The 24,137-nt window shown below is 46.7% G+C and overlaps 1 protein-coding gene across 1 annotated transcript in view; it reads right to left on the bottom strand.

The window, feature by feature from the left end:
* Positions 1-8,137: 8,137 nt before the first annotated feature.
* Positions 8,138-24,137, bottom strand: part of kra (basic leucine zipper and W2 domain-containing protein kra) — a 39,701-nt gene continuing 23,701 nt past the window's right edge. Inside the window, exons 6-8 of the mRNA XM_050178931.3 lie at positions 23,735-23,884; positions 20,354-20,696; positions 8,138-8,934 (exon numbers count right to left, since the gene is read on the bottom strand). Of these exons, the coding sequence (XP_050034888.1) occupies positions 8,915-8,934; positions 20,354-20,696; positions 23,735-23,884 (513 nt within the window). The 3' untranslated portion in view covers positions 8,138-8,914. The remainder of the gene's footprint in view (positions 8,935-20,353; positions 20,697-23,734; positions 23,885-24,137) is intronic.

The following is a 24,137-nucleotide window of genomic DNA, read 5'->3' as shown; positions in this document are numbered from 1 at the left end:
CGCGTGGGCATAGACCTCTACGGGCCACTTCCGTTGACTCCTACCGGCAACAGGTGGATAATCGTTGCGGTAGACCACTTAAACCGTTATGCGGAGACTGCTGCTCTACCAAATGCTACAGCGCAAGAGGTCGCCAGTTTCATACTTCGCCGTTTTCTCCTTCGTCATGGAGCTCCACGTGAACTTTTAAGTGACAGAGGCCGCGCCTTCTTATCTGAAGTCATCGAACGACTGCTTGCTGAATGCGCTATTATTCATCGTAAATGCACTGCTTATCACCCACAGACTAACGGTACCACGGAACGCTTTAATCGAACTCTTGGTGACATGCTCGCCATGTATGTCTCATCTGATCACTCTAATTGGGACCTAGTTCTTCCGTTTGTCACCTACACCTACAACACTGCGACTCAGGCCACTACCGGATTCTCACCCTTTTACCTTCTTTACGGCCGTCATCCTTCGCACACAATTGACACCATTCTGCCCTACCGGCCGGACCCATCCGAATGCCTGCCGATCGCGGAAGCCGCCAGACACACCGAGGAATGCCGCCAGCTGGCCCGCCGATGCACCTCGGACGACCACAACTGTCAAAAAGCCGTTCAGGATGCCCAGAACTCTACTCCCACTTTTCTCCCGGGCGCTCTCGTCTGGTTGTTAGTGCCACACCGCACGCCTGGGCTCGCTTCAAAACTCCTTCTGAAGTACGACGGACCATACCGCGTTCTCGAGAGAACATCACCCGTTAATTACCTGGTTGAGCCGCTAACGCCGCCGTCCGACATGCGACGTCGTAACCGCAACGTCGTTCACGTTCAGCGTTTCAAGCCGTATCACCATTCTACCGTCCTTCCAGAAAACTAAGTCGCCAGGATGGCTCCTTTATTTCCGCGGGGCCATTGTAAGGAAGATAACCAACATGCGCTCAGAGTCAGCAGCATCGGCAGCATCAAGCGCGCGGCAGAGGCTCGAGCTCGGGAACTGCTCGGTGCATGCTAGAACCGGCGGTCGCTACGAACCCCAATAAATCTCCTTTATAATATCTACGTGTTTTTTTGTTTTATTTCGCACTGAAGCATGAGAGATGTACTTCCGCTTCGTCTGCTTGTTCCCACGGTCGTGCGGTCACGTGCGCAGGTACCGAAACTATGCAATTTTCTACCGTGTTCAAGTGCCTGATCACGCTATGCGATCCGCTTGTTCTGCCTAAGTATTCGTGCAGCACTGAATTATACCGCTAGTCATGTTTCCTTGTGCACAGCGCGCAAAATCGTGCGCTGCGCGAACAAGACAACAGCTCGCGCGCGACACCGTCAGCGGAAGTGCAAAGCGCCGAAAAAAAAAGCGAGGAGCAAAAAAAAATATATATCAAGGCGTGGCCCGTGACGTATGCGTCACGCAATCCTCGAGGTCCGGTATGGGAAAACGCAGGGTAGGAATTTCGCTTGCGAAGGCTAGACAGGGCGAGTGGAGAAAGAGACTGGCTGTGCAGTGGAGCCCGCCTGCTGAAATCATGGGTTCGCGGCACTGAAATATTCCTATCTCGGCTATTAATGAGCAGACTTGAAAAATTTTTGCGGCACGACGCTTCTTAGAGGACACGTAACAACTTCCAGCGTATAACCAAAATTTGCTATGGGGCCTGGTCAGGATCCTTTAGAGACTTGGAGAGTTGACATTCTGTACTTTGAAATAGCTTGTAGCAAAGACGTATTATCGTTAGTCACTTGCTTACTCTTTGGACTGTCACGAAACGTCCAGCTTCGAACATTCATGTGATGTCAGTGTAGGCAACCGTGTTTCAGCGAGTTCATTTCATTCACTTACGTGGACGATAGAGGGCGTAGGTTACAGTGTGCGTTGTGGTGGATGTGTGTAGACCATAGAGTTTCCTACAATTATTACTAGAGGGAATTCTGGGGCTGCAATCGTAGATCCACCATGAAAATGATGGGAAGTAGATGGATTTCTGGTCTTCGTGCTTGTGAATTCAGGTGTTCTTGTGGCTGTTTATTACGCTCTATATGCTTTCACTGTCGTAAATTTCAGATCAATCTATACTTTTCGAAGTGTAGAAGACGCTGCGAACACGCACAATCGCTACCGATTGTAACGGTTCAGCTTCTCGATGTGGCCAAATCGAAACGCGCCAAGCGTCTCAAGGCACTGGCTTGCCCGCGATAAATTCATAAGGGCGTTTTATGTCACTTAATGTCGATGCATGCGACCGTGGCGTAATTGTCTAATATCTGGCTTCTGTGCTAGAAGTCCTGTGCTTGAATCCTGCCGTCGAACAGTTTTAATAACGTTTATTTATTACGAAGTACTTTGTTGAAAGTGACGAGAGTACAAAGTCACGAAGCCGTCTGAAGCCACAAGGACGAAGTTTAGGCAAATCCATCTACTTCCCATAATTACCATGCTGGCTGAACGGCACCCATTGCAGCTACCGCAGACACTAGCACCAGAATTCCCCATATTACTGTATGAAACCTTTGGTCTAGACAACGTGCGAGAAAGTTACCATGCCAGGAAGTGGCGCTACTCCCTTTGTCACTGTATAACGAGCGGTAGTCTCTCTCTCTTGCCGGCGTTCCGGGATTGAAGTCCTTTCTATGCAGGTTAGAGATACAACGCTGGCGGACGAGTCGTTTTTGCGTAAAATGCATAATTTGCGAAGACATTCAATCGTTAAAATGGTGTACATGTAGATGACTGGTTGCATTATAAGCGGTAAGGAACAATTGAAACCAAAAAACGTTGATCAGAGAAAACAATCGCCAGGCCGCCTTCAAAGCTTACTTTCTCGCACTACGGTTGTGTGTGCAGAGAAGCCCGCTGTGGGGCTTCTGAGCATGCAAATAACTGATTGGTACATGTGATAATGGTAAAATAATAATAAAAGGTTGGTGGCGTTAAAAAGAAAACTGATGGCCTTGCCGCGCCCAAGGCCCCGACAAAGAAAAAAGGAAAAAGAGAAAATAAAGGGGAAAAAATCACTCGTGAAACCGGTGTGACGTGCTCCGGCTCGGTTGATAGGATCGCTTTGAAAGGGCCATGCAGCTTTCTGGCCACTCATCTCCAGACTGTTCAGTTCACGTTTTTCATCTCTTTGGCACCGGAAAAGCGATGGGTAGACATGCATAAGCTAGGAAAAGCAAGTAAGCAAAAGCGAAGTAAGGGCCGAGCCAAGGAATGATTACGCACGCTTTTCTAACTTCTGTAGCATCTTTTTTTACCTTGGAGGAAAGCCGCGCTTCGCAAAGGACGGGCAAACACAGGCAGTTCTTGTGTAGCAGCGGTCCGTGAATTTGGCCACATAGATGCATTCCATTCTTTTATATGCCAGCCACTATTTCTGCAGCCAACTACTGCGCAGGTCTTCCCTATTCCGTTCCATATTTTGCAGCATGAAAAGAGGACAGTGCATTAACGATCACTCACTCGCATTACTGACAGTTGATCGCACAGTAGCAGGGTGGAAGCGGTAATGGTTTTGCACTCGTGCGCTTCTGCAACCTGTTCACGCGAGGCAACGCATGTCGCGCCACCAACAGCGCCACCTCGTTCCTCTAGAGCAAACTACTCCGCGAAAATGGGTCTATAGCTTCATGCTCTCCCGACGCTTAAGCAGTCACGTGAATCATGTGCGCGTCTACCAAGGATGTGACAGTTGCTGTTCGTCAATTCAATTTCGGTTTACTGGGTGAAGTTCGTGGGAATTCATTACTATGCACAAATTTAGTATCAGCTCTGTAAATGCCTCCTGTAGATACTCCTCGAATTGAGATTCATTCCATAAAATATTTGTCTAATTACTACCTCGATTCAATTATGACACGAGTGCAACTTTTTGGTTAGACGCACGTTTTCAGGGGAAGCAAACCTGTGGAAATTTGCAACTTCAATTTACTTGGCCATTTTCCATGACTGTGCTTGTAAAACAAGGAATTACCGTGCGAGTACATGACTTCTGTCACAGAAGCTTAAAATTTCAGAACTTTTCCAGGCTGCTAGACACCCTGTAATTGCTCCATGCTCTATCATGTTCCGCAATCATCAAACATGCTTTACACCATTGCAAATAAACCTCAAAACCAATACTACTTTTCAATGCGAGAACTTGATTTAGGTTAGCATTAGACTATTTCGGTTCCACGAACATTAAGATGACCGGAAACCATTCGGAAAATATAGTTTTAATAATGCAAGAACAAAAATTAAAATGGAGAAAAACCTTAGCTTAGTGTGCGGCCCTTTCACTGTCATCTGTTTAGCGCTTTCTTCAAGTGCTAGCAAACCAAAACTCCTAAATATATTGTCTTAGTTCCAAATATGTATGACGCGCTTAACGACAAAATGTACTGAAAACAATGATCTACGTATGTTAAGTAAAGGTTGCCGTTCTTTTCATTAAGTGATGGCACTTATTCGAATCGCCAAACTATTCTCATCCGTGAACTGTGCCCACTACCCATGGCAGGAGTCGTCAGGTTACGCAGGTCAGACTACCGTGCAGGGGCTGAGCTGAATCATATGGTGGAACTAATCAAGTTTAATTATCTTGTGCAGGACAGTGTTGCAGCACGAGCTGCTAAATTTTTGTCTACTTAGCCCGCTAATTTTGTCCGCTTTTCGACCAATAACATTCCAATTCCAGCCATTTCAAAACTGCTGCAAACCTCGGGATGGGCAGTCAGCGGTACACATTAAGATGTAGACAACAGTGCTTTGAAACAGTTCAGTCAATTTTGTATTATTGAAACCAACCCTCTAAGTTGAACGAGGTGATAATACTCTCTCTTCATACACCATTTCTGGTTTGACACAAAGCGAAGAATCTGCCTATTGTAAGTAAAATACGCACGAGAGAAAGCAAGGACCAGAAAGGCAGGGAGGTCGAAATGCACTAAATGTCGGGCAAACCTGGTTCTGACACTGCCACAGTATTTACACTTTCACAATTACTTCGGAGTAGGCTTGGCTTGCATCATGCTCGACAATTTAAAACTGCTGATCCTTGATTTACATCCACAATGCCACACTGTAGCAAAATACCACATTTTCCTACAATGACACTAAAGCATTGCATACGCTAACACTACTGCAGCAACTACTAAATTTCTTGAGAATGGCCTCAAACGTATTTAGTGATATGCTTAAAGCCCTGGCCGGCAGCAGAATTAAAATGTCTGCGGCCAATGGAGCGTGCAATCTACCACACAAATCACGTGACGCACAAACATTGCACAGATGCAGTAGCTGAAAGCCAAATGCTGCTGTTCGTCAAAAAAGAGCAGACAAGTCATTATGAGAGCGTCACAACCATGCAAGTCTTAACAAGAAACCCATGCCATACACGCACATGTACAATCAGCGGCAAATGAAATGAACAGGGGAGCGCGTCGCGCAAGCATAAGTGAATGTATAGTGCACCCTCCAGTCACCACCATTGACAGGTGCACACATACGATTTGGCCACACTGCGGGAACCCCCTATAGCGACATTCGCGCTTGTGTTCTGGCTCTGACGTTTAGAAGGGAGAAAATAAAAGAAAACAAGGTAAAATATCGCTGTTTATGGCGAGTATTATCGCACAGTTCGCAGAAACAATAAGTGTTACAGGCATCAAATGAAATGCGCACAGCGGTTTGCGTGGTGCATTTTGCTCAGTCACCATTAGACAAGATTTGCTCATGCAGTTTGCTGCTTGTGCACCACACTCATTCTTTCGATCAGCAAACTTCCACAGTGCAGCCAAATCAGATGTGCGCACCTGTCAATGGCAATGACTGGACGGCGCACACTATACCTTCACTTATGCTTCTTGGGCCACTCGCTCCGCTGTTCAAGTTTCATTTGACGCTGATAGTACGTACTGATGGACAGAAGACACGAGGAGCAATCAAAACTAAGCATGGTTCCGATGGCGACTCCGCTTGATTTTGGAAAATTATTTATATTGGGGGCGAGGACTTACGGAGTCACCATATGTCGGAAGCGACTCCCTTACGTAGTAAGAGGGATCACGAGGCGCGCTCCACAAAAGTTTCTCTTATGGCGCTCAATATAAACACCACGCGGCAGCCCTCCTGGACAATTCTGTAAAGTTTTTTTGGTGTCAAAATAATCTTCGGCAAACTGAAACCACAGAATCGTTCACAGACACTCTCTTTACCGAAAACGTACAGTGAACGCCACTGCGCGCAGTGGTCGCGATGGAGTCTCCCGAACCGGCTTCTTGTATCAAAGGTATAGGCAAACGCTCAGAGCAACCTATGCAAAATATGTTCTTATAGTGGGCTGTCTGTATAACCAAATGGATCATAACAGAATGAAGCCTCAATGCAGCGATTGCGCGGGTTCGCAGTGACCGACTGTGCGTTTGCATGCTTATCTGCGCACGTTTCGCTTTCACTGCGTGCGCGTTTTCGCACCATGCCGAAAGCTTAGGCCGCAGAATATGAGCATTTCACAGTACACAACCAACCATTGTTGCGTGAACACTAGCAGAAATGTTCAAAAATGTTGTTAGAGACTTCGACGCCTATGGCGACTGTGATGTGCCGTCGCGACGATTCAATCTTTTTTTTTTCTTTTTCCATATTCTTGGACGCTTCAATACTATTTCTCAAGTTGCGTCGCACTGCATGTTTATGGGTTTATGGGTCTTTTCAGCGTGCGATTTCCCACCGCTTCTTTTTCGCAATCCAGTGCATTAATTCATAACACAAACATAACCATAAGCATGCCTTTTTTAATGCGCTTCTTACCACTCCCTTTCCATTCCAGTGAACTTGCCAGTTATGTAGCGTCAAGTTCGTAGACCAATCCGCCATTACATTAGCCGGGCAACGGGTGTGGGCAAGCGTCTCGGTGCGAGTTTTCTGCTACTCACCGAACATCGTAGTTCCAGCGCCATAGCAGAAATCTTCCTCGCGTAGGTGCTTGCTGCATACCCGAGTTGTAGCCGATGGCTGTTTGCAATTTCTAAGTTTTGTGAGCCAAGCTTCACGCAGCTTCTTGTCCTGCAGCTACGTGTGAATAAGGCTGACACCGGGCTCCGTTGCGTACGTCCGGCACAGCGGCACCGAGCAATAGCCTAGCATGCTGCATACCTCCAAAGGCAGCCACTACCTATTATAGTGAGTGCAGTCCTCTCAAATGTTGTCGAACAGTCACCCAAGGCAGGAAAGCCTCACCACCTAATCAGAACCGCAGTGCAGGTGCAACTTTCATTTTCAGCTCGCTTTGGCGCTTCCGAAGCAGCTGACGCGGCTGCTGTGTTCACGTGATCCCTCATGCCACATCACACCGACGGTGGCACCAGCTTTTCCAGTGGTGTTCTCCCCAATATGCTAGAAACCAGCAGCCTGCACGTAGTGAACGAGAGCACACACGGCAGCGGAGTGACCGAGTCACTCAGCCGACATCAGGCACAAGAGGGCATCACTAAAACTTCACGGGGCTAATTCCAATGCCATTCCGTTGTGCTTCATTGGTGGTCGAAGTGGTGTTCCCCCCACGTTATCAACGCCGTCAACAGCTAACAGCAGACGATAAGAGTAATTGCTACATTATACCGGTCAAGGTGACCATGGCGGCAAGTAGCTAACAACTATTGCCTGAAGGGCCACACAATGCAGAGCATTTGAACTTGACCATTAGCACTACTGACGCATCATAGAGGGCACTGCAGAGATCTTGGGTAAAGTGGTAAACTGACCACAGATTGATTGCAACTCCCGTGAAGGCGCCCATTACGAGTATCATTGAAAAAGACAGTTTCAGATTCTCACATTCGATGGCACAAGTTCTAGATAAACCTTCTCATGTTTCAAAAACAAGTGCGGACTAGCTGTCGGTCACTGAAATGTGGGCACGAACTTTGTACGTTTTCTTTACAAAAGATAACACACATTCCGTCTGTTCAATGCTGCAAGTAAATTGGGGAGATCGTTTACCTTAGCCCCTGTATCAGTGTAACATTGTCCCGACTTCCCACTTCTACATGTCCAAGAGCTTTGTTTCCACTATGCTCCTGAGTAACCCCCCCAGTCAACATGAAAGTTGACATACAATATGGACGACAGATTGAGACTATGTGCATGATGCACCAGGGCAAACCAAAGCTCAAAAGTTAACAAGATTTATTTCATATTGAAACACTTGTTAGGAAAAAAAAAATTGACATGCACAAGAAACAAAAAAAAAAATACAGGAGGGACAGGAAATTATCTTATAAAAGATGAAGGAACAGAGCAGAAATAGAAGACATACATGAAGCAAAAGTTGTTACGTCTTTCCCAACCAATCCACAGGCCGATAAACTAAACAGTACTTTTGCGGAATCACAAGTCTCTCTTTGCCCAAGCCGAAAATGAGGCACATTGACAGGAAGTAGGAGGATAAAAGTTTCTGGAGAGAGAAAACAAAAAAAAAAGCAAGGAATGAGCGAGATATGGAACTTGACATGTGAGGGAGAGTGACAGAACAGCCTCATTATAAAAATAATCTGAGTTGTGGTACAAACTCGCTCAGTTCCAATTACATGGTGGCAAGAGAAAGAGAGAGAGAGGCAAACTGCTCCTTTCAGTGGCATCATTTTCTTTTTTCCTTTTCTTTGCCCTCGAGAGTGCCTTCTTTCCATTGCCTTCTCCCAACAACTTGTCTTCAAGATGAGGTGGCAGCAGCGCTGGCAGCATTGTGGTTTGGTGGTGATCGTCGTCACAGTCTTAGGCGGTGGAGGTGGTGAAGAGAAAGGTGCATCTGACGAGGCCGTGGCAGCCCAGACATGCCGAACCCATCATCCACCAGGCTTCTTTTTTTCTCCTTGGTGTATGAGTGGTGCTTTATTGGCAGGGTTGGGCAAGGAGCGTCGCTGGGCTTGCCACATGCAGGGTACACCTTTCAGTCCTCCCCCTCAGACTCTGCACACAGCAACAAACAAAACAAATGCCAGCATCTGAGGTGCGCTGTCGAAGAAACAAACACTAATCAAACACAAGCTCATTGTGCAGCACTTCCTTGGTACTCAAAAACACTGCAGTTCCAAGTCCACAACCTCATCAATGTTGTTAAGATGTAGAAAGACAGCACACATGCAACCATCAGCCATTACGACTTGCCCAACAAATTTGTGCCCACCAGAGACTTCCTCCAAAATAGGGTGCAGGCAGCCATAGCTGGGCTAGCGGAATAGACATGTGCTTATTTGTTATTAGTTTCGCTCGAAGGAAGAAGCAATGACAGTGATAGCAAGCACCCGAGGCCAGTGCCACAGCGCTCTGGAGGCTACCAGGCATCATAGGTATAACAGACGTGACAGCGAGTCCGTATATGGGACAAGTATGTCACTACCACATGGCGCGTTTTTTGTGACCAAACACGCCACACACACCAAATGCCCGGACCGCCATGGATGCAAGAGCATTCATACAAAGGAAATTTAAATGTGGCGCGGTCTTGCTGTGCATCATCATGCCTGATCGCACTTTGTATTGTTTTTACAATTGCCCCATAAAGCATGTACCCGTCGCCTGGTTGCCTGTTGAGGTGATGTGCGGACAGGTTGCACAATGCCGTGCCCATGCATTTTTGCAGACGATTCCTGCAATCCACCTTGTTAATCTCTATGGAGCCCCCCTATGGAGCCATACACTTTTTCTCTTGGCAAGGTGCAAGCAAATGTCTCGATCACTGAGCACAGTAAGGGCGGCCGGCCTTCACTTTCACTTCTCCTGACTTCTCGTCAGTGTTTTTCTGGAACTGTGCCTGGTGACTGGCCTTCCAATCTTCAAGGGAAGGATTATCTTCCTTGGGACCCCACTCATATGCAGCGCAGAAATTGCTCAGGTCAACATAGTTGATAACAAAACCTGTAAACAGTTCAACCACAGTGCCGAAGTGAGAGGAATGTCTGCGGGTTATCCATTTACCATCATATGACACTGCGATGTTCCCGGAGTTGCTCAGGCACAATTTGGAATAAAGTTTGCGAACCAACCGCATACACTTGCTTGTCACGTTGCAGGCCATGCAATCGGCTGCAGGTGCCAGCTTTCCCTTGACGTAGCTTTGCCATGTCTTCGTGTGGAGTCCACGACGGTTTATGGTCATCATTGAGAACAAATCATTGAAGGCTGTTTGGCGATTTCCAGTGGCCTGCATGGTGTGAGCGGTGAGAATGTTCACAGCAAACGAGTTCACTTCCTGTGCACTGCGGACACACGATGAGCTCCACTTCGATGACACCGCACCGCAGTTCACCCACTTGAGCAGCAACATGACGAGTCCATATCCACGCTCCTCTACGACTATATTTAAGTCTCTACTGGATATTTTGCACTTGGCCATGACACCGCACCGCAGTTCACCCACTGGAGCAGCAACATGACAGCAAGTACATATCCACGCTCCTCTACGACTATATTTAAGTCTCTACTGGATATTTTGCACTTGGCCAGCACAAGCAGAGTGTTTCCCACATCTGAACTGACAAACAGGGGCATGCCGTGGCATCAGTGCTATCAGCCAATAAATCTCACTTCCTCTCCATTGGGGGAGTTGATGACAGGTGCTGCAGTATTTCTTCCGTTTTCCTTTTGCCCTCTCCCAATCCTGCATAGCTATTCTGTATAGCAATTCCAAATGTATAGCTAGACTTGTATAGCTTCAGCACATTGTAGACACACACACACCAAAAGTTAAAGTAGTGAAGAGTACCACCTCTTGCTTGTATACAGTGCAGTATACTGCAGCGATTTGGTCAAGAGTTTCCACTTTACCATGCTAGCATTATATCGGGTGATTATAAAATGTTCTTACTTTTTACGATAACATTTAAAGTGTTTCTCTCGAGCGTCTCATTACTTGTTTGCGTTTCACACTACGAGTGTTGCTACTGAAAGCGTTTTGCAGTGCTAAAAGTGATAGACGATTAACTGAAATTCACATTTAACATGGTAGTCGAAAGCTGGCAGCCATGTTCTGAAAATTAAATGAGTGAATAAAGTTTCAACAGTACTGTATGTATCAGTCTCGGAAAGGCACACCAACAAGCGAGCACCTGAAAGCACTTCCATCATACATATCCATGTCCTATTTACAAGAAAGTGGCCACTTCAGTGGCAAAAAATTGTTCTAATGTGCGAGTTACAGTCAGCGTAGCTTCATAAATTGATGTGCCGCAGAGCTGGGCACTAGGAAAACACGTTCAGATCGCGTTCGCACTTACTTTCTAGAAAATTTCGGACATTATGCTGGTGGCTCAGTGATAGCCTAGTCCTTATCACTGCATTACAAAGCTTCAAGTGCTGTCTGGCAAATGGTCCATGCTCGCGGCGTATTGGTCCCTAATTTCCTCATCAGTTACATTCACAGAGTTACTCTTAGGCGTAAGAATCTAGACGGATGAGGGGGCCCCTCATCACCTTTGTGGATCTTTGTTTGCAACAGTGTGAGCAAATAATCTGTTCTCCCCCAAGAAAAAAGAACAAAATAGAACGAAACAAGTGCAACAAGAATTCTTGATTACGTCAGTTTATTTTTATAGACTGTCAGACACACCCATTACTACATGCTCTTGAAGTCTCGCCCAATCTGCATAGTGTCCTACATGTAGGTTGCCGCTTTTTGAAGTGCCGCAAGTGACACATCGTTCATTACACAGCACAGATACCCTGACATACAAGCATTTTGTCCCTTAAGGACAGCTAACCCTTTGAAGGTTTTTGCCGTACATGTACGGTGGCAGTTTTCTGTCCCGCGAGGTCTTTGCCGTACGGGTATGGTTTCGACCCTCCGTTTGAAATTTCGCGCCATAATGATGATGTGTGTTCACTGGGAGGTGCTGCCACCTCTTAGGACTTAGAAGAAGCGTTTGAAATTTGCGCTACCTTCTTGGGGAGATAAACAGAACTGATTTCTGGCTTCAGTGCGTCGCGCAGACTGCGGAAACACCCCTTTTGCGGTTTCGGTTTCGTAGCATGATCGCAACGGAGGCGCCCGAAATGTCATTTCTCTCTTTGTCGGCCCTCTTTTGCAGGGCGAAGTTGATTTCTATCTTGATTGGCCCTGCTCTTAGCTTGTTTATCACCGCCGCTCGCGAGGTATTCTCGCTCTCAGCGGCAACGCGGTTTCGGTTCCGCCACGTGATTGCAACGGAGACGTGCGAAACGTGATTTTTCTTTTTGTCGGTACGCTCTCGCAGGGGCGGTGGAAGTTGATTTCTATCTTGATTGGCGCTGCTCTTAGCTTGTTTATCACTGCCGCTCACGAGGTAATCTCACTCTCTGCGGCAACGTGCTTATGCAAGAGGGTGCCTCAGACCTCTGCCCAAAACAGCCACACGCAGAGAAGATGTCATGTGAGCGCCAACACAACTCGTCGCTCCAAGAGGAGAACAGACACGCATTTTAGGTGTGCAGACTGCAATAAGGCACTGTGCGTAGAGCCGTGTTTCAAGGAGTACCACACTCTGAAATACTATTGAACATTTTGCAGTTCTGAGTAATGCCGACGCCAAAATACTGTTCCTAATTTTTTTTTACTATTTATTCCCGACTTTATACATTTTGTACATTCAAGATCCGCAATAAAGTAATTTGACCACCTGGGAAAGCTTTTTTTCAAAATAATTCGACCCTCAAAGGGCTAATGATAACCTCGGCAACAATAAATTATAGTTGGATCAATTTTGTTATTTTTTTTCTGAAATGAGAAAGTGCCCTACTCGATGTCTGTGTGCACATGTTGTTGCACCTTTCATCGCACAAAAAGCTCTAAATACACACTTACCAAAGTTTGGGAAGACTATATTTATCACTTCATAAATACAGGCTAGGAACCTGACGATTTTCTTTATCTGTGGTGCTACGGGGAACAAAAGCAGTTTATTACATGTAGGACACTAGGCATATATGGGTTAAATTCTGCCTGGCTATCTAGCGTTTCTTCAGATGCTTCGTTGTAGCTGCTGCTGCCCGATTATCATCGGGACATGATTTGAGCAATACAGGCTAGGAGCCTGATGATATTGTATAAAATATCTGAGGTGCAACGGGGAACAAAAGCAGTTTATTACATGTAGGACACTAGGCATACAGTCGCTGTCTGTTTATTCGGACCTCACGGGGACTGCGGAAATGTCTGAATAAACAGGTGTCCGAAAAAGCAGATTAAGAAAAAAAGAAAAAATAGAAAGAAAAATCCTTTATTTCCACGCACTTATTCTGGCTCGGCAGTAGGCTTGAAGAAATCGTAAACGTGCCGTCGCACGCTATTTTGTTTACGCGCAATCAGATAAGCCTGAATCTCGCAGAGGGTCGTACGGTCACTATAGGCGGCTGAAAGCACAGTCCCTGCTTGTACTAGCTCTGCATGCGACGGCAGTGTAGCACATGGTGCGTCATCTTCCGACTCGGAGTCATCGTCCGGCGGCGCAGCAGAAATCTGACGAATGATCTCGCCGTCATCGAGTTCTGCGCATGTCAGTACAGCATGTCAGCACCTGTGAAACTCAAATGAGAAGGTGTCTGGAATCGCAATGCAACCGCTGCGCAGGTCCACGCAGAACATTTTCGGCGTCAGTAGGGAGCACATCGGAAGGTGACAAATCCTAGGCCTCCCGGCACCCGCTTGCCGGCATGCCCCAGTGCAGTCTGCGCGGGCACTCTCAGTGCCATTAGACACTCGACGCGATGTTTCCGTATGCCGCGTTGGATCACCGCAACCTCGACACAACACAAAAAGCAAACACCACCACGCCGTCACGCCTACACCAGTCGCACAGACGAAAAACATAGCCTACTTGCAGCGTCGTGCACGAAGAAACAAACAAATCAGCTGCTGGATTGTCTTGACATGGCTTACTAAGCCGAGACCGGAACTGCTGTAGCAATTCTATCGAACCAGGCAGAAACGATGACGATGAGCGGGGATTTCCAGTGGCGCCACTTCGTGGGGCAGCAAGAAGGCTCCGTTCAAAACAAAAATGGCGCTCAGCTAGTCGAACCATGCACCGGTCAGAGTCGGTGCATGGTGCTCTCGATCGAGTTGGCTCAAGGAGTGTCCGAAAAATCAGACGAGAGGTTGCAAGGTGTTCCAACTTTCGGCAGTTGTTATACATTATGGTCTATGGGGAGAATGGCAGTGCCGCGAAGCAGATCGAATAATCTAGCATGCCCGAATTTTTGGAGTCCGGAAAATCAGTCGGCGACTGTATATGGGTTAACTTCTGCCTGATTATCTAGTGTTTCTTCAGGTGCTTCGTCGTTTGTTTCTGCTGCTGCTGCATTCGAAGCCACGCTCTTGTTCGCGGCTCACACCCGTTTGCCGCATAGCAGCATGCCATGACTTACAAGCGGAAAGCTCAATTTCTTAAAGAGAAATTGGACATCCTGTGAAAGGTGGACGAGGAACCCAAGAAAAAACGGATCAAGTTGACGAAGCAGCTAGGCCTCGCACTGTCGACATTGTGCACCATTGTTGGGCAACGTGAGCACATCGTGAAGAATGTGCTTTCCTGCAATGTCAACGCAAAGGAGGCGAAGACATCATGTTAAGCTAAAGAAAGCTCTGCTAATGTGGTTTAAGGAAGTTACTGCGGCCGGCGTGAATATTGATGGCAAGGTTTTGATAGAAAGCAGATGAGATCGCGTTAACTTTGTGCATTGATGGATCCTAGGATTTTAACGGATGGATGGCTGGACCATTTCAAAACGAGGTGCATTCTTGTATACAAAAGCATCTTTGGTGAAGGAAAAATAGGCTGACGAGTCAGTCATGAACGACTGGTTCTTGACTACACTGCCGTCGCTCATCGTGGGGTATGAGCCTCGAGAGTCTTCTATGCAATGAGGCAGGTCTGTTGTGAGTGAAAAAAGCAATGAGCGAATCACCATCATTTTCTGCTGCAATGCAGACAGGCCTGAGAAACAAACTGACGGTGATGGATAAGTCTCGAAAGCCTAGGTAGAGGGCCATCTTTAATGGAAAAATTTGAATTTAATGTAATATCCTTTTAAAATGCTAAATCGTTTCAAACTCGTGTCTATCGGTCATCTGGATATATAAAAGGAAACGTATGCCAGACATCTGCCTTGCTTGTACTGTGCTAACAAAAAGGCGTGGATAACAACAGCCATGTTCAGAGTTCATCTCGCCCTTTGAAAGAAGGATGGGAAGCAAGAAAAGAAAAATAGTCTTGTTTCTTGGTCAGCGTGCCCCACACCCAAGACACTGCTGCTTCAGAACGTCAAGCTTGTACTTTTGCCCGCCAACACGACCCTGTGTCTACGACCACTGATGCTGGAGTAATGAGGAATACGATGCATTATTTTGAAGAACTTCTTGTGCTCTGCCTTTTTGCCAAAATTTATTGCAAGGATGGCGACTAGCAGCTTATGCAAACAAAGGGGTTGAGGGTAACTCAAGCCATGTCTGAGTGGCTTTTTCCTGTACTGCCTCCATTTGTTGTATATAAATGGATGTCAATAAAGAAAAAAAAGAGAATAAGCCTGCTGGATGCTATTCACTTTATAGTCATGGCTTGGGACCGAGTCCCACCGGTTACAATAGCCAACTGCTTCATTAAGTGCGGCTTCTTCAGGAGTGCTACAGAGGTGCCCCTAGAGTCGGAAGACCCGGAAATCGAAGAGTGGGACCAGCTTGATGATGGGTGCTCAGTGCGCTATTTTATCGCCGCAGACAACAACCTTGCCACTTGTAGTGTGCGCACGGTCGAGGACATTCTCAGCAAGGCCATGACTGAGGCTGCAAATTCCAGCGAGTTTGAATGTGACGAAAATGCCGAGCAGCCACCAGCAGCTCAAACACTACACGCCCTCGCCATCCTGATGCGTGCTATGGCAACGGACGAGTTCAGCAATGACAAATGCAATCTTTTGGGGTTTGAAAAAAAGTCAGCTGGATGACCTGACGAAAGATAAGAAACAGAAGGACATCAGGTATTTTATCTGGCAAAAATCAGACACCCACAGCACTGTGTGATTTCTTGGTTTGTCCCTGTCTCTCGCGCTGTTCTGGTTTTAAATGAACTACCAAAGGCCCAAGTATCCACCCTTCACTGATGATCATGACGCGACAAGGCTGACCAATCGCAGGGCAAACCAGCGTGATGCTGCTGAAAAATGCCAAGGATTACATTGAAATGTAAAGAAAATGTGACCTCACTGGTAAAGCACTTATGTCCTGGCAGGTATTAGGTGCTCAAAGGCTTTCTTGAAACTATGCTGACAAACAAAGCTTTGGCCAATGTTTTCTCAGCTTTTAATTTTCAAGCAGCTGTTGTCACTCATCGCTTTGTCGTTTCGCGAATACAGTCGCCGACTGATTTTTCGGACTCCAAAAATTCGGACATGCTTGATTATTCGGTCTGCTTCGCGGCACCGCCACTCTCCCCATAGACCATAACATATAACAACTGCCGAAAGTTCGGACACCTTGCAACCTCTCGTCTGATTTTTCGGACACTCCTTGAGCCAACTCGATCGAGAGCACCATGCACCTACTCTGACCGGCGCACGGTTCGACTTGCTGAATTCCATTTTTGTTTTGAACGAAGCCTCCTTGCTGCCCCACGAAGTGGCGCTACTGCAAATCCCCGCTCATCATCATCGTTTCTGCCTGGTTCGTAGCTACAGCAGTTCCGGTCTCAGCTTAGTAAGCCATGTCAAGACAATCCAGCAGCTGATTTATTTATTTCTTCGTGCACGACGCTGCGAGTAGGCCACGTTTTTCGCTTGTGCGACTGGTGTCGGCATGGCGGCGTGGTAATGTTTGCTTTGTGTGCTGTGTCGAGCTTGTGGTGATGCAACGCGGCATACGAAAAAATTGCGTCGAGTGTCTAATGGCACCGACAGTGCTCGCACAGACTGCGCTGGGGAATGCCGGCAAGTGGGTGCCGGGAGGCCTAGGATTTGTCGCCTGCCGATGTGCTCCCTACTGACGCCGAAAATGTGCTACCGAGACCTGCGCAGTGGTTGCATTGCGATTCCAGACACCGACTCATTTGACAGTTTCACAGGTGCCGATACTGCTGTACTGACATGCGCAGAACTCGACGACGGCGAGATCCTTCGTCAGATTTCTGCTGCGCCGCCGGACGATGACTCCGAGTCGGAAGATGACGCACTATGTGCTACGCTGCCGTCGCATGCGAAGCGTGTACAAGCAGTGACCGTGCTTTCAGCCGCCTATAGTGACCGTACGACCCTCTCAGAGATTCAGGCTTATCTGATTGCGCGTAAACGGAACAGCGTGCAATGGCGCATTCACGATTTCTTCAAGCCTACTGCCGAGCCCGAATAAGTGCATGGAAATAAAGGACCTTCTTGTTTTTTCTTAATCTGCTTTTTCAGACACCTGTTTATTCGGACATTTCCGCAGTCCCCGTGAGGTCCGAATAAACGGTCGGCGACTGTAATTAAGGGGAGATGTGGGTCTTAAAACCAATTTTGTTAATTTTAGTGTGAACGGGATGATATTTAACAGTATTGTTCAGTTCTTTCTGCTGATTGCAAATATATAATTAGATTTTGTATATCTTCATTAGAACAAATGATGCAAAGTTTTTAATACAGAAATTCAATCAATTTCTTACGGGACTTTTCAAAAACTTAATTTTGTCAAAAGGAAAAACAAAGTATATGGCCAGAATGCCAGAGAGTAGCTCTAGCCGGTGATGCTATTTTTATTGTTCTCAGTGCAATTATAATGCAAAAATAACAGATGTAAACATAATTCAAATATTTCTGCTAATTATCGTTTGTATTTAGTGGCAATTAAAATTTAGCCGGCAGCTTTAGAAATAAATAAATAGCATCACCGGCTAGATCCATTCGACACAAATATATTGATACCAAACATTTTGCTGGTACTTCGAAAGAACATATGAAGATCCCCCGTAAGGCAGTGTGCGGTGTCCAAAAAAATGAAGCTGAGAAAAATGAGTTTGAACTTTCAGTTCACTGTAACTTTTAATGGGCTAACAATATGGCAATATTAATTGCACCACCATGTAGCCCTGTCTTTCAGCAACAAGTTCATGACATATATATGGCCATTTTGCAAAAATAACATTGAGATATTGGTTGCAAAATCATGCATAGTCATTGAAAGCAATGCCAGAAAGCTAGCACCATGAGCTTCACATTCCTATTTTAGTTCCTTGTTGAACAGAAGGCACACAAATGGCATCCCTATGCAAATAAAGTTGTGCAGAGTTCATGGCCACAACAAAATATGTCCTTTCCACAAAGTTTACGGCTACAACAAAAAATTGGGATCAAATACCAGTGGTGGTCGCCACATTTCAATGGAGCTGAAATGCAAGAAACTTCATGTGCTTGTGTTGTAGCGCTTTCCAAGTGGTCAAAATTGGTCCACAATCAAATCACGGTTTTGGAACGTAAAATCCCAGAATTTAAATTGTAAAAAAAATTTATATCTCTTGCACACTCTCACAATTGTGCATTCAGCAAAAGGTCACACCTATACCTATAAATGCCCAAGACTGTAGGCAGAGTCTGTTGGTGGCTTGTGCCTCTTTGCAAGCTTGTTTATCAAAGCATTTCTGTTTTTGTGATCCTTGTTGGACATGTGAACCTCCGACGATCCTTTCGCGCATGCCACACGTGGAGCACTCCAGCACAAGCTTGGCACAGAGCCCGTACTCCTTGGCGGGGTCCTTCGAAAGCATCAGCGTTTTCTTGGCGCACACGGGACACGGCATAAGTCCAAAAAAGTATTGCACCACGGATAAATCCACGATCGCAAGTTCCGTTCCGCTGTCGCTGACGTCCTCTTTCGTGTCAACACCCAGCAGCTCCAACTTTCGCTCCGTTGCAGACTGCGACGCCGGGCGCGTTTTCGCCTTATCGGCGATCGCTGCGCGCTTGCTTCTTTCTTCGGTCGTGAAGAAAACGCGCCCGTATCTACACGGTCTGCGCCAACACGCGAGGCGTGGGTGGACGAAGTGTTGATGCTAGACGTACTGGATTGCAGCTCGGAACTCGATCCGGCAGAATCTTCAGGCAGACCAGCAGCCGGCAACTCCGGGTACACGACAAGCTTATCAGTCTTCTATCGCGCATTCCACGGCCGCCATCGCGCCTTGCCGAACGCTTGACGCGTAGTAGTCTTCAGACGACGATCTCCTCCAGCCATTCAGGCAGCGAAAAAGACACTTCATCGAACGTTGTCGAGAAGCGAGCGGCACGATGAAACCACAGAGACAAACACGCAGCGCGCACGAGAGCGACCAGCCTGTCGGGAACGCGGGAATCGGCACTCAAACGGCGCCGGACCAATAGGAGCGAGGCGCGCGGGGGGCGTGCGTGCTTTGGCCAATCAGCGGCACGGGCGCATCCTTCAGAAATGACGCGATAGCGTCGGTTCCTCCTCACCTACGCCATTTTGAACCGACGCAAAATACGCACAAAGAAAGCAGCTTCCAAACAAGCTCAAAATGGCGCCCGCCGGCCAACGCGTTCGCAAATGACGACGGCGCGAAGTTCGAACATTTTTGGCGATTTTTTGCTAATTCCGCGGCCACCGTGGCCCGTATAAGTGTGTTTTTTTATTATTTTTCGATTAAATTTAGGTTCTAGATTTCGCGGAGGGATTCTTGAATGTATAAACGTAGCGAAAACGCACTTTTCCGAAAATCGACTTTTTTGCGATTTTTTGTCATTTCAAGACCCGCGTCTCCCCTTAAGGTAGAATCTGTTTCTTGCATGCAAGCCCTGAAGCATATGGGAGTGCTACATAGATGTCCATTTTTGTCCGCATTAAGTATTTTTATAATTCACCTTTTGCAAAAATAATTTGTAAGCCAATATGCATAATAATCCCTCTGTCTATGTACACGGTGTAAGTGATATTTACAATGCATAATAATGTTCGTGATCGTTTTTCTTGTGCTTACTGTGCAGTAAAAAGTAAACAAATAGCTTTATAGAATAGGGCTTCGTGAACATTATGACAAAAATCAAGAGCTACTTCTGCGATTTTAATTAGTTGAGGGATGACAATTGTTACAATTACAATGACAGATAATAATTAGATGGAGCATGCCAATTGTTGTAAATCAACAATTATAACTGATTGCCACGTCCCCTTTCAGCTTCAAAATCGGAATGACAGACAAGCACCTGTCAATACTGCTACACACCATGCAATCTACATTAAACATAAAGCACATATTCAAGAGAATGTGTGCTCTACACGTATTAATGGTGCTGTGAGGCAGCTTAGTGGCTGTTTGCTGTTCAATACATCACTCAACAAGTTACCCCCCCTTCAAGTATCAAAGCAAGCACCCCTTACCTTCCTCGGCATTCTGGAGCCACTCGACGAAGCGCTTCATTTGATCGAGGAACACGCTCTTGCCCTTAGGCGAGTGGGCGCCCTTATACCACTTGAGGATAGAGTCCTCGCTGAGCACATCTGTCTTGTAGAAGAGGATAACAATCTTCTGGAACACCTTCATGAAGTTCATGTTGTCGTAGCAGAACTCCTGGACTTTGACCAGCAGAGCTACCTCTGCACGTGGAGTGGTTGTGAAAGCCTCAAGCAGAGGAGTGTACTGCTTCAGATGCTTCAATGCTTGGTCCGCCACTAGCTCTTCCTTCTTGTTCCAATCCATGCCAGACATCTGGGTCGTCCACAGCTGCACAAAAATACCGAGGTAGCACTTCAATAAAACTTACTCGGGCTGTACACACATTTTCAGTCATTGTGTGCGGAGACTTGTGCACTAAACTGGCCACTCTTATGTTTCGGAATGATCACATGACCACAACAGGGTTTCAACCGTATGCAATGCCCCTAAGTGTCTAAGCACAGTGAGATATATAACTGCATGTAAAAGAAAAGTACAGTCCACCCTCGGCTTAAATGCTTTTCACTCTGCCAATATGAAATTACAGCACACATCACTTGTAGAGATAGTTTCCCTTTCCCGTCCCAGCACCCAACCCCTCGAAGTTAATGCTGGCAATGCTCTTGGCACTGATAATGAGCTTGGCACAGCGCAGAACACACTTGTCTGGAACGCTTTTGGGGCTGTGTCGCAAAAAGGTTCGCGAAAGTGAAACTACCTCTGAAAGGGATCGCCCACGAATACCGCGCGCAAGGAAAGGCGTCTCCACCTCAGACATTAAGGGGGGACGCGGGGATCAGATCGCGAAAATCGCAAAAAAGATCGATTTTTGGCAACGACGCGTTTCGGCATCTGCAATGCCTAATCTACATTGTATCAAAATGGTTTGACTGAAAACGCGCTAAAAGTGCCCGAAAAAAATTAATTTATCAGTGCGTAGGGCGAGAAAACAGCTTTAAATCGCGTAAAATCACCGCAGTTCGCGGAGCCCTAACTCGTCTTTCCCGCCACCGAACGCCGCCATCTTGGTATCGTTCGAAAGCTCGCAGTTTCGCCATCCCGTTTCTGAATTCTTCGGTCGTCGCCATCTTGTAACAAACACACAAACACAAAAGAAGCGCGGGTCTGCTAGAGGCGGTCACACGGGCCCTGCGATGAAAGCGGGCCTACGATTGGTTGCCGTACTGAAAGGCGTCTCGCCATTGGTTGCTGCTACAGCAGCGGGCAAGCTGGCAACCACAGCGTACCGCAGTTGTCTGCTTTGAAAACCACGCCGGCGTCGTTCTTCGTTTGACACTCGCAGAATTCGGATTTATGAAAGCTCCCAGGTCAGTGATGGAACGTCGCTCATTCGAAAAGAACTTTTAAATGAAGCATGCCTTCGGAAAACGGAAGTGCAAGCCTCCTACGGTGAGAAAAAGACGGCGGCCAGCGGGGGAAGCGGAGAACCCGACTGAACACGCGGATAACGTGCCGCGTTATCTTGCACCGTGCGATTCCAGCAGCGATGCCGACAATCGCCCTTTGACATCGACACTGATAACCAAGCCACCGGAAGACGTGCCAACGGAGGCTCTCGCACCTGTGCGTACGGCCGCGCGAGTCGGCAACCGAGATCGCGTTGTTGGAGGCGACGCGGGTCGAAGGTCTCCATCGCCGGCAGAGACGGTGTGCGTTTCCGATGCATCGTGCGACAGGGACACGCAGCCTGCGAGTAAGCTTCAACCGTCGACGAGCTACATACTGTTACATCGACAGCTACATACCAGACGAATCGTCGCACGATTCAGACGCGCCTCGGGCCGCGTTTTGTGCCAGCGGTGACTGCAGAAGCGCAGGCATGCAGTGTTCGCGACTCCCTTCGCGCAGTGTCCGCGACTGAGCGGAAGCAGCAATGCCAAGAACAAATTTCGGCCCCTTGTGACTGAATTCATTATTATGCCTGTTTCCGCGATGAACTCTTTGATCGCTAAAACTCTGTGCCCAAGATGCCAACAGCGTTCTGTGGGTGTGCAGTGCGATACCAGGCTCGGTCTGGCAGTGAAAATGGTGGTCATGCACTACTCCAGACGGCGCAAGAAAAGGATAAAGAAAGCCTGAAGAAGGCATCCAAAGCCCACCAAACAATGAGGCAAAGGTGTAAGAAGATGCCTGACAGCAATGATTCAAAATATTACAGCCCTGGTGCTTTTTAATAAATTTGCAGTGCTTTTAAAACTTTGCAGCCAGTTTTCTCAATTTCATTTTTTTGTCAATCACCTCGCTCGTGGAAAGCGTAGCACAACAATGGCTGGACCGATTTTTGCCCAGTTTGTTTTGCTGTGATCCACAAGCTGTGCTGCACTTAAAGACAGTCCTGAAATGTTTCTTTATCTTTCCATTATTTAATTATTTCACAATTACTACATGGCTCCATGCAGTGAAGCACAGTCATGTGCATGTTATGTTGAGCAAAAAATTATTAGCGCACTAAAAAAAAAATCGAACACTGTCTTGATGTAGATTAGACACCTGGGCAAACATGCAAAGTATTCCCAGCTCCCTATCATGTTTCGTTACTGTGCCAGGCTTTCCACAAGCAAGGAACTTATAAATTCTTATAAAACAAAAACTAATTAAGATATCCTAATGAAATTTTGGATTTGTCTCTTTATTGCAATGTGCAGTGTGTGTGCCAAGTTTCAGCCCTTTCTGTCAAGAAACAAAAAAGTTAATTCTGATCCCCTCCTTCCCCCTTAAGTGAACGTGTTTCTGAATTGTGATTTCTTGAATAAAGGTAGCATTTCTGCTTCCATTCATCTCGCGTTACATTCATGGGTTTATTTCTTTTTTTCGCATGACTAGAAAGTAGACCCTCGCGTTACAATCACGGTCAATTTACATTCAAGTGAATATGATATAACCGATATTTTGCCTCATGTGGCTCCACTGTAAATGGCATGCGTATACATATTGAATTCTGTGGGAAGACAAATGGGGAGTCAGAAAGGACAGCATTATAGCCAGTCCTGCACTATAAGCAGTTACAATATAAGTGGTTTGAGCTGTACAAGGAGGTTCGACTGTCTACAAGCATTTCCCATTTCGCCCTCATTGAAATACCGCCGCCACCGTAAGGATTGATCCCGCAACCTTGAGCCCGGCAGTGAGATGCCATAGCCGTTAAGAGTGGTGGGTCAGAATGCAGCCTGTTGGCATGCCACAGACTATTCTGCCAATCACTCAACCACTCATCTATCGCTGGATAAAAAAAGCTTGCTTTTGCTGCATATGTGCCTTGCACAATCTGGAAAGAGCTACTGCTCTACAATGGAAAGGCCACTTACCAGTACAGCCACATCGTGCTCGGGCAGTGAGTACTTAGTCATGTATTCCTTCACGCTCTGGATGATCTCCTTGACTGGCACTTCGTTCTTGAGCATGTTGCTCACCTGCTGCTGGAGGTCCTTCTTGACACTCGATGCCTCCTGTGCTTTCTGAAAAGAAACCCAGAAGATCAACACTGCGTTCTCCCATGGCTCCTGGCTGATCCTGCTAGAGTAAAACCTCATTAAACAATACCCGCTTAAACAGTAGTTTCGTTTTGGAAGTAGTAAAGTCAAATCCCCGACTCGGCAGCCACTGAAAATGATGCGTTTTGTATCCACATAAACTGTACCAGCTTTTATGAGTACGGATCGGTGAACACATAGGGTTTCCACTTTTCATCACAAAATCACGGCGATACGT

The sequence above is a fragment of the Dermacentor andersoni genome, chromosome 5 (assembly GCF_023375885.2).
Source record: "Dermacentor andersoni chromosome 5, qqDerAnde1_hic_scaffold, whole genome shotgun sequence".
Taxonomy (NCBI): domain Eukaryota; kingdom Metazoa; phylum Arthropoda; class Arachnida; order Ixodida; family Ixodidae; genus Dermacentor; species Dermacentor andersoni.
The sequence above is the reverse complement of the archived record's forward strand: the minus strand, read 5'-3'. Positions and strand labels throughout refer to the sequence as shown.